At 51.4% G+C, this 14,349-nt stretch overlaps 1 protein-coding gene and 1 long non-coding RNA gene across 2 annotated transcripts in view; one reads left to right on the forward strand and one right to left on the reverse strand.

The window, feature by feature from the left end:
• LOC309872289 overlaps positions 1-14,349 on the reverse strand; it is an 89,606-nt gene that overhangs the window by 58,150 nt on the left and 17,107 nt on the right. The window lies entirely within an intron of this gene.
• Positions 709-7,184, forward strand: MYL9 (myosin light chain 9). The gene is made up of 4 exons (XM_082746297.1): positions 709-814; positions 3,984-4,193; positions 5,522-5,683; positions 6,499-7,184. Exons 2-4 carry the CDS (start codon positions 4,010-4,012, stop codon positions 6,669-6,671), a joined length of 519 nt encoding a protein of 172 aa, XP_082602423.1. The 5' UTR covers positions 709-814; positions 3,984-4,009; the 3' UTR covers positions 6,672-7,184.

The following is a 14,349-nucleotide window of genomic DNA, read 5'->3' on the forward strand; positions in this document are numbered from 1 at the left end:
ATGGACAGGACTTGATGCAGAATGGGGGAGTGTGGGGGAGGAGGTCTGTCCTCTCTGACTCCCTCTTCTGACTAATGCCAACAAGAGAGGGTAAGAGGTGCTGCGACCCTGAGGAGACCCCAGGCTCCCCCAGCCCCTGCCCCTCTCACCCCTCCAAGGGTGCTACTTGGCTCTTTCTGGCCACTCTTTTTTCCTGAATCTTCACCATCACCCTCCCATTTTATGGGAAACTGACGCCAGCAGGAAAGGACAGTGATCTGGCAGAGGTGGGCTGTCCCCAGCACAGTCCTCCTACCCAAGCCCCACGTGAGCCCCCACACCAGCAGGGACCTGAATGACCCTTCACATGAGGATGGCAGAGCCATCTGACATGCCTTCTTTTGGACTGGTGACAAAAGCCATACTTGGCCTAATGGAAGAAAGCCCTCCCACGGGAATGCGCCAGGCAGTGGGGGCCTTTGGGGGAAAGTTGGGGGGAGGGCCTGAGAACTAGAGAATGCCCCTAGGTGTTGTGCCTGCCTCACTGGGGAGGAAGGGGCAGCCCAATAAATCCCCCTCCCCTAACAATCAGGAGCAAGCGGTCGCAGCGTGGCCCCGCATCACCTCCCCTGCCTACTCAGGGAAGACGCCCCCGCCTTCGGCCAGTGGGTCAAGGCCAAATAAGGCTGCGCCAGAGTACAGACCGCCCCGCCCCGCGCGCGCATTCTTCTGCCTTGTAAGGCCCGCGCCGCCCCGCCCACTGAGCCGGGAGCCGACCACAGCCCGCCGCCCCGCGCCGGCTCTGCACATCGAGAGAGCTCCTTCTCCACACCAGGTGGGAGTCGCGGCCGCGGGGGAGCTAGACGAGGCGGTGTGACAGCCCCACAGACAGGGATGCCCGAGGGTCTCTGCGAGGGCAGCCCTCATAGGGCTGGGGCTGCGAGTTGCGGAGCAGACGGGGACTCTGGCAGGGGGGTGGGCAGCAGGGAAACTGTTCCAGACTGGGGTAGCCACTGGTCCTTTGGCGAGGGATCTCTGCCAGGCCCTGCCTCTTTATTATGGAGTTTCAGAGCCAAACCCAGAGCTCTGGGGGGTCCAGAAGGAGGGGAGGGGGGATGTGGTCGCCGGTGTTCCCTGCCCCAGTAAACCCATGTGTCAGACAGGAAACTGAGCCTTCTAAGTCTCCTGGAGACTCCTCCAGAACTCCTGGGGCAGAAGAGAGGGATGGAGCCGGAGAGAAAATCTGTCCCTCCACACACACCGACGCTGTGTGCGTGCACTTGGGGGTTCTACGCGCTCCAACATCCGCCCAAATATGCCTGTTGGGTGGAGAGGGTCTGCCAAGGGCTCTGGGGGTTGGACAGGGACCTGGGCTCTGTCCAGGTCCGAGGGGGGACCTCGGACTCTCTACTCCCCCTCTCCAGCCCTACAACTGCCCTGAGGAATGAGTCAGATAACTCAGCCACAGAGGAGGAGATTTTACTAGCAAGGCATCAGGTACCACCAGCCATAGGGACGAGATAATGGGGGACACAGGCCTTGTCTTTGCTGTTATGGGGGGATTTCAAACACCAGAAGGGGGAGGTGGCACCTAGTTGCAGCCAAACACTAGTTATATCTGATCCCTAGTGTCTACGACCTCCAGGAGCAGGAGGGGATGGCTCTAGGGCTAAGGACCTAGCCTGCCTCTGACCCCTTTTTCTTGACCGCCTAGAAGCTGCCTCTGGTCACAGAGAGCCCTCAGCTGCAGCAGGCCCACCACAAGCCTCTCAGGATGTGTGTTTCTGTGTTCAGGCGTCAGGGGTGCCAAGGGCTGGCCATTATCACCCACTGACTCAAGCCTAGCCCAAGCCTAGCCCAAGCTTTTGCTCTCTATCCCTCTCGTGGGCATGCCACTTCCCTTCTTGGGCATCACTTCTTAAACTGCACAGTCAGGTGGGGGAGGGGGTGCCCTCACCCTGCTTCCCAACATTGCTGGGATGGATAAACCCTGAAGTTCAGTGCTTTCAGCCACGATATGGCTTCAGGATCAAAGAGGGTGGGGAAGGGGGAGGCCTTGAAGACAGAAGAGCCCAGCCAGTATCACAACAGTGGGCAAGGTCCTAGCCATTCCTGCTTCCGGCTGCAGCTTCCTCTGTTCTCCAGGCTGTGTCTGCCCCAGAGCTGTGCAGACAGGATGGGGTTGGCAATAGTGATGATAACCATCACAGCCTCTCATGGCCATGGACTACTTCTTGGCTGCCTTCTGTTAGTGCCATGAATCCAAGTTCCCAGTGATCAACAGGCTTAGGGAAGGACTGAGGCCCTCAAAGCACAAAACCCCTGCTGATGCCACCACCCCACACCGACCCAGGTCAGATGAGAAGGGCTTTTGTCTACCCACCCCGAGCCACATGAGAATCATCCAGGGCCACGTGTGTCAGGCCAGTGGCACACAGCAGCGTGTGTGTCATGCCTACAGGTGGCCCTGTGGAAGGGTCGGGGCTGGCCAGGATCCCTGCTCAGGGATTAAGAGCTCAAAGACCACAGTCTGAGAACGACTGGAACAGAGTCATGGGATAAAGGCCTGGCACCATTCAGGGCTAAAAACAGGCAGAGACTTCCTAGAAGCCCTCAACCAAGGGCAGAGGAGAAAGGGGGACAGTAATCCTGGAGCCTCCACCACGCCCACAACTGCCCCAGCTGAAGGGAATACAGCTCTACGTCATCAGGGGAAGAGTCCTCACAGGCCATAACAGGTTCAGAGAAAGAGCACCTTGCTGGGCCTCAGTTTCCCCATCTGTGCAGTGGGGGCAATAGCCTGGCTGCAGTTGCCCTCACAGCTATTCATTAAACAACCATCTGTTAGCCTGTTAGTAAATCAGGGGAGGGAGAGAAAGACCTCTAAGTGCTTACTGTCAGACCAAGGGTGTGGGAAATGCTCCCCAAGGGGGTGTCTCAAGAACTAGGCTGGAAAAGGAAGGGTGTTCAGGGTGGGGGTGACCAAGAAAGTCAGTCTGAGGTTGTCTGGGAAACCTCCAGAGGTCCAGCATGGCAGAATCACAGGCAGCTAGAGGAACACAGTGAAGGGTCCCCTGGTCAATCAGAGCAAAAGGTTGGAGGGGTTCACACAGGGTCCTGAATGCTAGGCTCAGGGGCCTATTTATTCCAGGAACTTTCAAGGGCTTCAAGGTGAAAAGACAGGTGGTACAGGTCTGGATCTCTGTGGGTTGGGAGAGACTGGCTGGAAGCTAGGAGGCCAGATCTAGACAAGGGTGACAAGAAGCTGGGTCTCCCAGCCCAGGGGAGCCTCATACCCCTATAAGCACGGCAGAGTGAAAACAAATCAGGTCTATCATCCACCTAAGGGGCTGGTCAAGTGTGGGCAGGTTGGGGGAGGGAAGACTTCCCAGAGCATATGCCTTCTAAAACATCCAGAGCCTGGAACACAGAGGGATGGGGAGGAGGGAAGAGGGAGCAGGAGGAGGAGGAGGAGGAGATGACAAGAATGTCAGGAATGTGGGGCCACTGATCCAGCTCCTTGCTGCTGGAGCGAGGAGGAGGAGCTGGCAGGAACCTCACAGCCTTCTACTTTTCAGCCCACTTTCTCACTTGGAGGGAGAGAGATGGACAGTGTAAATGCTATAACGAATTAAGAGAGAGAAAGCGAAGATAGGTTGGCACAGAATCCAATCCTAAGTGTCTTACCCAAACAGCCACAGCAAAAATAGCTTACTTTGTGCCTGGCACCCTTCCAGGGGCTTCTCGGGCATGAATTATTCCCTGCTGCTGGGCATTCCTCATGTCCCCATTCCCAGATGAGGAAACTCAGAGAGGTAGAGAAATTGTTAATGATCGCAGAGCCCACGCCTGTCTGCTTTTGTGATGAGCTGGGTGACAAGAGCCCCAAGCCTATGGGAGGCCTTGAATGCCAGGTCCAGGCACTGAGAGCCAGGCTTAAGTAGGCAGGTAGATCCCCTGACCCAGGGTCCTAGGCTCTTCCCCCCAACACCCACTTCCTGCAGGGAAGCCCCACCCACCTGAAGCCAAGATGTCCAGTAAGCGGGCCAAGGCCAAAACCACCAAGAAGCGGCCACAGAGGGCCACATCGAATGTCTTCGCGATGTTTGACCAGTCCCAGATCCAGGAGTTTAAGGAGGCCTTCAACATGATCGACCAAAACCGAGATGGCTTCATCGACAAGGAAGACTTGCATGACATGCTGGCCTCACTCGGTGAGCAGGGACGGGGTGGCTGGGGTCCAAGTGGGTCCTGTGAGGGTTGCAACTGAAACAGGCAGTGGGCTATTCATCGCGTATGGAGTCCTTTCCATGTAGAGACATGTGGTACCCACCCTGGCAAGCAGATGCCAGTACTTTCTCCATTTAACAGATAGGTAAACTGAGGCATGGAGCAGTTGGGCACTGGATCTGAACCCAGACAGGCTCACTCCGGAGCCAGACTGCCTCAGGCAGATTTGTGGTTGGGCTGCCTGGTTCCACTTCATTTAAAGAAAAGGATGAGTGACTAAAGAAAGTTGGAACTGCACAGACCTTCCATTCTGCAGATGGAGAACTGAGGCTGGAGGGGAGGCCAGAGTGCCTCCCTCCTTCAGAAGTCACCCACGCCGGGTCCTTAGAGCCTCTCTGACTCCGGCCACTTCCCTAGAATCAGAATCTTAGAGCTGAAAGAGCTCAGGAACCTGCTCAGATGGGGAACCCCACCCCCTGTGGCCCTACCCCCACATCTCCCCTGTGCTCATCACAGATACCACCCTGAGCCCCGGTTCCTGGCAGACCCTTCAACCAGATGAGACACTGGCTGGGGGAGAGAAGAAGCCTCTGGCAGAAGAGGAGGCAACCTGTGCTTGTCAAGCCCCAAGCACTGAGGCCAGAAAGGCCCAAGGGAGTCCCTGGCCCTGCCCCTCACAGTGGGGCCACCCACTCTGCCCATTTCCCTTCCTGTGAAGTGGTGACCAAGGCCCTCATGTACATGCCCAGGAAGTCCAGTGGGAGGACTGGGCAACCCTGAGTTGGGGGGTCTGACGTGGGACCCTGGGCTTCTATCCAGAAAAACTTGCATTCCTGTTTGTAGCTCTTGTCGGTGGGGTCGCAGGTCAGGCGTGGCCTTCTGGTAGGAACATCAACCCCGGTTAACAAGCAAGAGCAGCCCATAACACAAACAGCAGCAGCTGCACAAGTGTCTTTAATCTCCCCGCTATCCTGCGACACAGATGTGACTGAGGCATTTCGGTGACCTCACAACATGGTGAAAGTTAACCCAGACAGGCAGGCAGGGCTGCAGATGCCGCAGGCAGTCAGTACATTGCGGCCCTCACACCCCGGAGGGCATGGATATCCGGACCAGAGGCCTTAACTGGTCAAAGCAGCCTGGAGAGCCCGGGGGAGGGAGCAGTCAGAACGCTGACCATCCCAACAAGACGCTCTACAGTTTACAGAGCTCATCGTCTCCTGCCTGTGGGATTCTCACAGGCCATGAAGGGGGGGGCAGGGAGGAGGGAGGGGACAGGGCAGTGACAGCAGGAATGTCCCACCTGCCACAGGGAAGAACCCCACCGACGAGTACCTTGAGGGCATGATGAGCGAGGCCCCAGGGCCCATCAACTTCACCATGTTTCTCACCATGTTTGGGGAGAAGCTGAACGGCACAGACCCTGAGGACGTGATCCGAAACGCCTTCGCCTGCTTCGACGAGGAGGCCTCAGGTCAGCAGCCTTCCGCTGGAGGCCTGGACAGGGCTGGGGCTGAGTATTTTACCAAGGGTGTCCCCAAGGATGCAAGTGGGGCTGCGCAGGGACTTCAGGGCCCCTGTCCCCAAAGGCCAGAAGAGAAATCCCCTATCTGCTGGGATTTCCGTAGCTGCAACTAAGCTGTGTCCTTGTTCCCTTCCCCCAGACACTAGACTACAACAGCCCACATCCACCAAGGCTTCCCACATCCGGAGTTTACCTGTTGGCCCAGCACAATGCCCCCATTTTAGACCTCCCCAGAAACCAAATCATTCCAGGCCCTTCTGGCCAATAAGGTGCAAAAACCAGCCCCCATCCTCAGACCTCACAAAGGATTTCTTTCCCACAGCTGGTCTGTCCCAGAGACAGGCAGAGTGACCCTGGCACCAATTTCAGAAGTTTCGCGGTGCCCACAGGCCCAATCAGAACATCTTCCTGACTACCTTCATGGTCCCCTACCAAGGTGGCATACTTTCATCTCTATTTTCCAAATCAAACAGGCACAGAGAGGTTAAATAACTTGCCTATGGTCACACAGCCAGGAAAGGGGATGAGCATGCAAACTCAGGCAGTGGAACTCTAGGGCTCAGGTCAAAGTAAGACATATCCAGCCCACACACTCACAGGCCCAAGGACCCCACAGAAACACTGCAGAACCCCTCCCTCTGGGGCCCTGAAGAGTTGAACTAGCCAGAGACTCACTGCAAGGACTGCTGAGGGACCACATGGTGAGGGTGTGAGGGATGTTCCAGCCTGAGTCCCTATCTCATGGGCCCTGGCCCTGCCCCCAGGTTTTATCCACGAGGACCACCTTCGGGAGCTACTCACCACTATGGGAGACCGCTTCACAGACGAAGAAGTGGACGAGATGTACCGAGAGGCACCCATTGATAAGAAAGGCAACTTCAACTACGTGGAGTTCACCCGCATCCTCAAGCATGGGGCCAAGGACAAGGACGATTAGGCCACCCCAGCCCCCCAGCCCCAGGCCCCTGTTCCACTCTCTTGCTCCCCACACTCACTGTGCTCCATGCCCGTGACCCCACAGAATTTTCTCAGGGGATCCTCCCTCTGAGGGGCTAGGGGCCCAGCTCCCCGTGGAGGAACAGGCTGAGAGCGCACAGTGCCAGGCAAGGGGTGCAAGGCCAATGTGAGGCAGGTGTTCCACCGTGACCTCCCACCACCCCAAGAGAGGACTGTCTTCTCAGGAGCTTGGCCTCATGGCTGCTCACCACAGGACGGGCCCTGTGTCCTGTTGGACCCAAGTTCACGTGCACCCCCACACAGGGAACGACCACTCTTTCCCAGCCACTGCCACTGCCACAAAGCTCACCAAGGTCCCTTCTCAGAACAGGATGCCAGACCCCTCCTCTGTGCCCTGCCCAGCCACTCCACCATGAGTATAATCCAGAAGACGCATGTAGGCTGGAAATTGGACCCAGGGGAGGCAGAGTCTCCAATAGAAGTCTGAGCACTGCTTTGGGTCTGTGTGTCTGTTGTTGGGGTGAAATAGAAGAGCTCCTAGTCCCTAAAGAATCTCCTGCCCTCTCCTGTCCCTAGTGGCTGCCCAGACCCCTCCCCCACTCCCAGCTGGGGTAAGGCTCCCCTGAGACCAGACCAGGAATGGGGACGGGGGCAGAATAAGTGCTGCAGAAAACAGTCCTCCTGGGAGAGAGAGGCCCAAGTAGGGAGAACCCTCAGGAATCACCACAGTGTATCTCTGTGGGGTGGTTCTGTGGCACCAGGAAGACCAGGGTCAGGTCACCCAGCCTTTAGGATTAGAGCCTGGGTGGATCTCCAGGGACACCTCAATGCTCCTGGAAAGCCAGGTGGTCCTGGAAGAACAGGGAGGCTTTGTGAACAGGGAGGTGGGTGCCTCCCAGAAGCTCCGGCTCAAGGTGGGACCAGCTGAAGGTGGGAACGACGGGTTTAAAGGATTCCCTGAGATCAGCTCCAGGCAGCCACCATGTGTGGCCTGGGCTGTGCCCTCTGCACCTGCAGGGTCAGTTCAACCACATGACCAGTTTTCACACTGCACACAAGGTGGGTAGGGCTGGGATCTCTGTTACACGTGAATGATGGGGACAATGACCACAGTGCCTGAGGCACAAGAGGAACAGAAATACTGGTTCAATGAACAGATAGCCAAGAGGGGCAGGGACTACCTGAAGTCACCCAGTGGATCTGGGGCAGAGGGAGGGCTGGATCCCAGCCTCTAGAACCCCCACAGGGCTTGGACCTGGGCTACAAACATCCCACCAGACCCCAGCAAAGGCTGGGGAGCAGCTGCTGGGCCCAGTGCAATCCTGACACCTTCCCTAAAGTCACCCATAGCCAGTCAACCACAGCACAAAGCAGAGGTCTGAGATCAGAACCAAGGAAGTGCTGAGCACTAAGTGGACTGTGTCTTGGACGAGGAGGGTCTAACTTCCCACAAGCCTCTCCCCACATCAGCTCCAGGCCCTGGCCAGAAGCCCATGAAACACCCCCTCTCTTGCCTCCAGATGGAGCCCCACAGTCCCTGATCTCCACTCCAGGTGAAGCCATCCCCAAATGTGTCCTGACCAGGCTCAAATACTGAGGCAGACTCAGTCTGACCATGCCCTCAACTCCCGCCCTCGATGGAGGGCCACTCACTGCAGCCAGTCCGAAGGGAGGGACCAGGTAGTAGGGCAGACTCTGGGCATCCTCTGAGGACCCCCAGAGCGCTAGCCATATATGTTCCTTTTCTTTTTTTAAGATTTTATTTCTTAATTTGACAGAGAGAGATCACAAGGAGGCAGAGCAGCAGGCAGAGGGTGTGGGGGAAGCAGGCTCCCTGCTGAGCAGAGAGCCCGACAGGGGACTGGATCCCAGGACCCTGAGATCATGACCCAAGCGAAGGCACAGGCTTAACCCACTGAGCTACTCAGGTGCCCCTACACATGTTCTGCATCAAGGTCACATGGCACTCTGCAGGGCCACTGTCACACCAAAAGCCTTTCTGTAAGATGGCAGGGACTGGGTTAGAATCAAGCCTCCTCATGTCTTGACCCCTCAGTCTGCAACAATGTCACAAGCCTACAGCCCCTTCACTCCAGGGAAAGGGAGAGATCACGCCGTGTGCAGGGAGGACAGAACCTGTCTAGCCTCACTGGTTTCCAAGCTGGCGTGGGCCTGACTTGACGGGATACAGAGGATGGGACAAGGGAAGTGTTCTGTACGTGGAAGGGCAGGACCAGCAGGCGGGAGGAATGTGCAGGAATGGGAGCAGATCTCAGAGGAAGCAGAGTAAACAAAGTCTGGGAGCAGGAAGGCATACGGCATGTTCAGAAGCCAGGACGAAGGCAATTTTCTATTTGAGAGCTAATTTATGATGATCCTAGCAGCTTTTTAGAAAACCAGCAGCAGCTACTGTTTTATCTCTCACGGGCAACATTTACAGGTAACCATGAAACATGCCCAGAACTTTCAAAGTCTGCCACAAAACTCAGAAACCACAAAGGAAAGGACTGATGCATTTAAATCCATGAAGACTATCTCTTGGGGTGCCTGGCTGGCTCAGCTGGTAGAGCATGCAATTCTTAATCTCAGGGTTGAGAGTTCAAGCCCCATGCTGGCTATGGAGATTACTTTAAAATAAAATCTTTAAAAAAAAAAAAATCCATGAAAAATTTTAAAAACCATAGGGAGGAGTGCCTGGGTTGCTCAGTTGGTTAAATGTCCTACTCTTGATCTCGGCTCAGGTTATGAGCTCAAGAGTTGTGAGATCAAGCCCCATGTCGGGCTCCATGCCAGGTATGGAGCCTGCTTAAAATTCTCTCTCTGGGGCGCCTGGGTGGCTCAGTGGGTTAAGCCACTGCCTTCGGCTCAGGTCATGATCTCAGGGTCCTGGGATCGAGTCCCGCATCGGGCTCTCTGCTCAGCAGGGAGTCTGCTTCCTCCTCTCTCTCTCTCTCTGCCTGCCTCTCTGCCTACTTGTGATCTCTCTGTGTCAAATAAATAAATAAAATCTTAAAAAAAAAAATTCTCTCTCTGCCTCCCACCCCACTCACTCTTCTCTGGAGAAAAAAAAAAAAAAAGAAGAAGAAAGGGGAACCTGGGTGGATCAATTGGTTAAACCCCTGCCTTCATCTCAGGTCATGATCCCAGGACCCAGAGATCGAGCCCCATATTGAGCTCCATGCTCAGTGGGGAGTCCACTTCTCCCACCCCCTGCTCCTGTGCTCTCATTTGCACTTTCTCTCCCCAATCAATCAATCAATCAATCAGAGTAAATGGCCCTGAGTTGCCAGATGTTATGAAAAAGAAGAGGACGGGTACCTGGATGGCTCAGTCATTAAGCATCTGCCTTCAGCTCAGGTTATAGTCCCAGGGTCCTGGAATCAAGCCCCATATCAGGCTCTCTGCTCGGCGGGAAACCTGCTTCTCTCTCTCCCACTCCCCTTGCTTGTGTTTCCTCTCTCACTGTCTCTCTCTCTCTCTGTCAAATAAATAAATAAAATCTTAAGAAAAAAGAAAAAAGGAAAGAAAAAAAAAAAGATGAGGAAAATAAGATGTAACCGCTACAATTCAGGACTTACCGTGAAGCTATAATAAATATAATGATGGTGTGACAGTGCAGAGCCAGGCTGACCCATGAAATAGAATAGAATCCAGGGACAGACCCATACATTTATGGCTCCTTTTTTTTTTTAATTTAAAGATTTTATTTATTTATTTGGCAGACAGAGATCACAAGCAGGTAGAGAGGCAGGCAGAGAGAGGAAGGGAAGCAGGCTCCCTGCTGAGCAGAGAGCCCTATTGGGGGGGGGGGGGGTTGATCCCAAGACCCTGGGATCATGACCTGAGCCAAGGGCAGAGGCTTCAACCCACTGGGCCACCCAGGCACCCCATTTATGGCTCTTGTTATGTATGACAAAGGTGGTATATCATAGGACAGTAGGGAGATGAGGGACTTAATAAATGAAGCTGACCCCACCAAAGTGGCCACAATGAACAAAACTCCCAATTCCAAGTACTGGTGGGAGAGGATGCGGAGCACCTAGAGTCCTCACACACTACAGACAGGAGTGTAAACAGGTACAATTGCTTCGGAAAACAAATTGGCATTATCTACTAAAGTGGAACTTTTATCTACTCCATGACTCAGCAATTTTGCTCTTAGGAACCTACACACCTAACAGAAACGTGCACACATGTTCACCAAAAGGCACCTGCAAGAAGGCTCCAACAGCATCACTGTAATAGCAAGGAAATGGAGATGAACTACAGCTACAGGCATCAACATGGATAAACCTCACAAACATAATGTCAAAAAAAAAAAAAAAAGATACAAAAGAATACCATTTGTATCAGGATGTGATCAGGGTCAGAAACCACACTATTTACTTCAACAGAGATAATTTAATACAAATAACTGTTAACTAAGTATAAAGTTTTAATTAAGTAACTAAAAGGGTAGAAAGGGAACTCAAGGGGCGAGTGGGTGGCTCAGTCAGTTGAGCATCTGACTCTTGATTTCAACTCAGGTCATGATCTCAGGGTCATAACATCAAGTCCGGCACTGGGCTTTGTGCTCAGTGCAGAATCTGCTAAAGATTTTCTCTCCCTCTCCCCTTAACCCTTCCCACTTGTGTGTGTTCACTTTCTCGAAAACAAATAAATGAATCTTAAAAAAAAAAAAAGAGAGAGAGAGAGAGAATGTAAGAAATTTGAAAATCCACAGGTGGGATATTTTTCTGGGGAAGTACTAGAAATAAGCAAAAATGTAAATAGAGTAATTCATATCAAGAAAGTGAAACAAGGTCAGATGGCTGGCTCAGTTGCAAGAGCATGTGACTCTCGAGAATCCTGAGTTTGAGTCCCATGTGGAGTGTAGAGATTACTTTAAATAAATAAATAAAAAGAAAAGAAAAAGAAAGAAAGCACAAATAAACAAAATATTTGCAAATAATATCTGATTAGAAACCTCTATATAAAGAACCCTCACAACTCAATAATAAAAGATAACCAATTTAAAAATGGACAAAGAATAGGAACTGACATTTCTCCAAAGATAGGCAAACACAGATGTTCAACTCATTAGGCATTAAGGAAATTAATGGCTATAATAATAATAATTTTTAAAACCCAGAAAATAACAAGGTTGGGAAAGATGTAGAGAAATTAGAACCCTCACACACTATGGTTGGAAATGTAAAATGGTGCAGCCACCTCGGAAAAGAGTCCAGCAGTTCCTCAAAAGGCTAAACAGTTACCATATGACTCAGCAATTCTACTCCTAGGTAGACCCCCCCCAGAAAATGAAAACATACATCCACGCAAAAAGTTCTACACAAATGCTCATAGCAGCATTATTCAAAAGAGCCAAAAAATATAGACACAACCCCAGTGTCCATCAACTCCTGAACAGAGAAGTAAACATGGCCTCTCCATGCACCAGAAGGTTATTCAGCACAGAAGAATGAAGTACTGACTCATGTTACAACATGGATACTCCTCAAAAACACGAGGCTAGGGGTGCCTGGGTAGCTCAGTGGGTTAAGCCTCTGCCTTTGGATCGGGTTGTGGTCTTGGGGTCCTGGGACTGAGCCCTGGCTCTCTGCTAGGCGGAGAGCCTGCTTCCCCCTCTTTCTCTGCCTGCCTTTCTGCGTGCTTGTGATCTCTCTCTGTCCAATAAGTAAATCTTAAAAAAATAAATTTAAAAAAAAAACAAAACACTAGGCTAAGTCGAAGAAGTCCTTAACAAAAGACCACATATTGCATGATTCTATTTACAAGAAATGTCCCAAATGGGCCAATCTAGAAAGAATGAGGTATATCGGTGTTGGCTGACAGCTGGGGTAGGGAGGGCACAGATGGGGAGTGAAGCTGATTATGCTGATGGTTACATGACTCTTTAAATATGCAAAAATTAACTGAATTGAACACTTTAAATGGATGCATTTCCAGAATGTAAATTATGTAACAATAAAGCTGTTAAAACAAATAGTAACTATTCAAAAATATCTTCCTAAACTCATGTTTATGTAAACTCATTTTTTCTTTTTTAAAGGCTAGTATGCTGAAACTATTAGAACTTCCTATCTCTTCATTTCCTGTAAATTTTTTGTTTCCTTCTATTTATATATGCCCCATGAGGTCTGATAAACCAATCAAAACAAACCTTAAATTTATGACCTATTACATTTTAACTTATTATTTAACACACTACAAAGTAGGACAATATTTTAAACTCCTCCAGACATACTGCAGACGTTCAGCTTCAGTTCTACAACCACAGCCATGTGCCAAAATAAACCAAGAAACACCAAAACCCACTAGCCTCAATGGGCTGTTCTCCTTTTGATGCTTTCTTAATTCTCTCAATGTTTTCTTAATTGATTTAAGCTTGCAAATAGGCAAGCAAACTGTAAAAACAACAACAAGGAAACTAACAAATCAGAGTTGCCCACATTTCCCCCTGGAGAGAGAACAGATCCCCACTGCCCTGTTAAGAGATCAACAAACAGGCCATAAAACCAATTGCCAATCACTGCTGCCAGCAATGGGAAATAGTCTGGACAAGAACTAAAATCAAAATGGGGTCTGAAAACAAACAACAAAGAAAACAGGAAAGAAAGAGAGAGACAGAGACAGAGAGGTTGTATGGGGGAAGGGGGAGAAACAGAGTCAGTAAAGGTAGTTTTAATGACGGTTAAAACCCGTGAGGGGCGCCTGGGTGGCTCAGTTGGTTAAGTGTCTGCCTTTGGCTCAGGTCATGATCCCAGGGTTTTGGGATCAAGCCCCACATCGGGCTCCCTGCTCGATGGGCAGCCTGTGTCTCCCTCTCCACCGCCTGTGTTTTCTCTCTCTCTAATAAATAAATAAAGTCTCTTAAAAAAACAAAAACCTGTGAGACCTCCATTGCAGACAACAGTGTCATTGGCTCTGGGAAGTATGTCCCTGAGCCCCTGAGTATCCCAATGGGATATCCTCCAAACTCAAGGCATAATGTTCAAGAAATGAGACATGATTCTAAAGCATTCTACAGAATGCCTAACCAGTACTCCTCAAAACTATCAAGTCATCAGAAACAAACTTACAAATCTACAAACAATTCAAGTATCTTTCACATGATAAATGGTTAAACAAAATGTAGTATATTCACCCAATGGAATGCTCTTAATTCCTAAGAAGGAACTGAGGGCCTACCAATATACACACAAGGTGGATGAGTCTCAATTACATTCTGCTAAAAGAAAGAGGCAAACTCAAAGGCTATATACTATATGATCCCATTTATATGATAGTCTGAATATAGCAAAACTTAGGACAGAAAATAGCTTAGTATCTGCCAGGGCCACAGGGTAGGAAGAGAGACTGAATAGGGGCATGACGGAATTCTGTGGGGTGACGAAACCATTCTGCATCATGACTGTGGTGGTGATTCCATAGTCATATATGTTTGTTAAGACTCATTTTTTTTTTCAGGGCGCCTGGGTGGCTCAGTGGTTAAGCCGCTGCCTTCAGCTTGGGTCATGATCCCAGGGTCCTGGGATCGAGCCCCGCATCGGGCTCTCTGCTCGGCCGGGAGCCTGCTTCCTCCTCTCTCTCTGCCTGCCTCTCTGCCTCTCTTGTGATCTCTGTCTGTCAAATGGGTAAATAAGATCTTAAAAAAA

This window comes from Mustela nivalis, assembly GCF_964662115.1.
Source record: "Mustela nivalis genome assembly, chromosome: 8".
Taxonomy (NCBI): Eukaryota; Metazoa; Chordata; class Mammalia; order Carnivora; family Mustelidae; genus Mustela; species Mustela nivalis.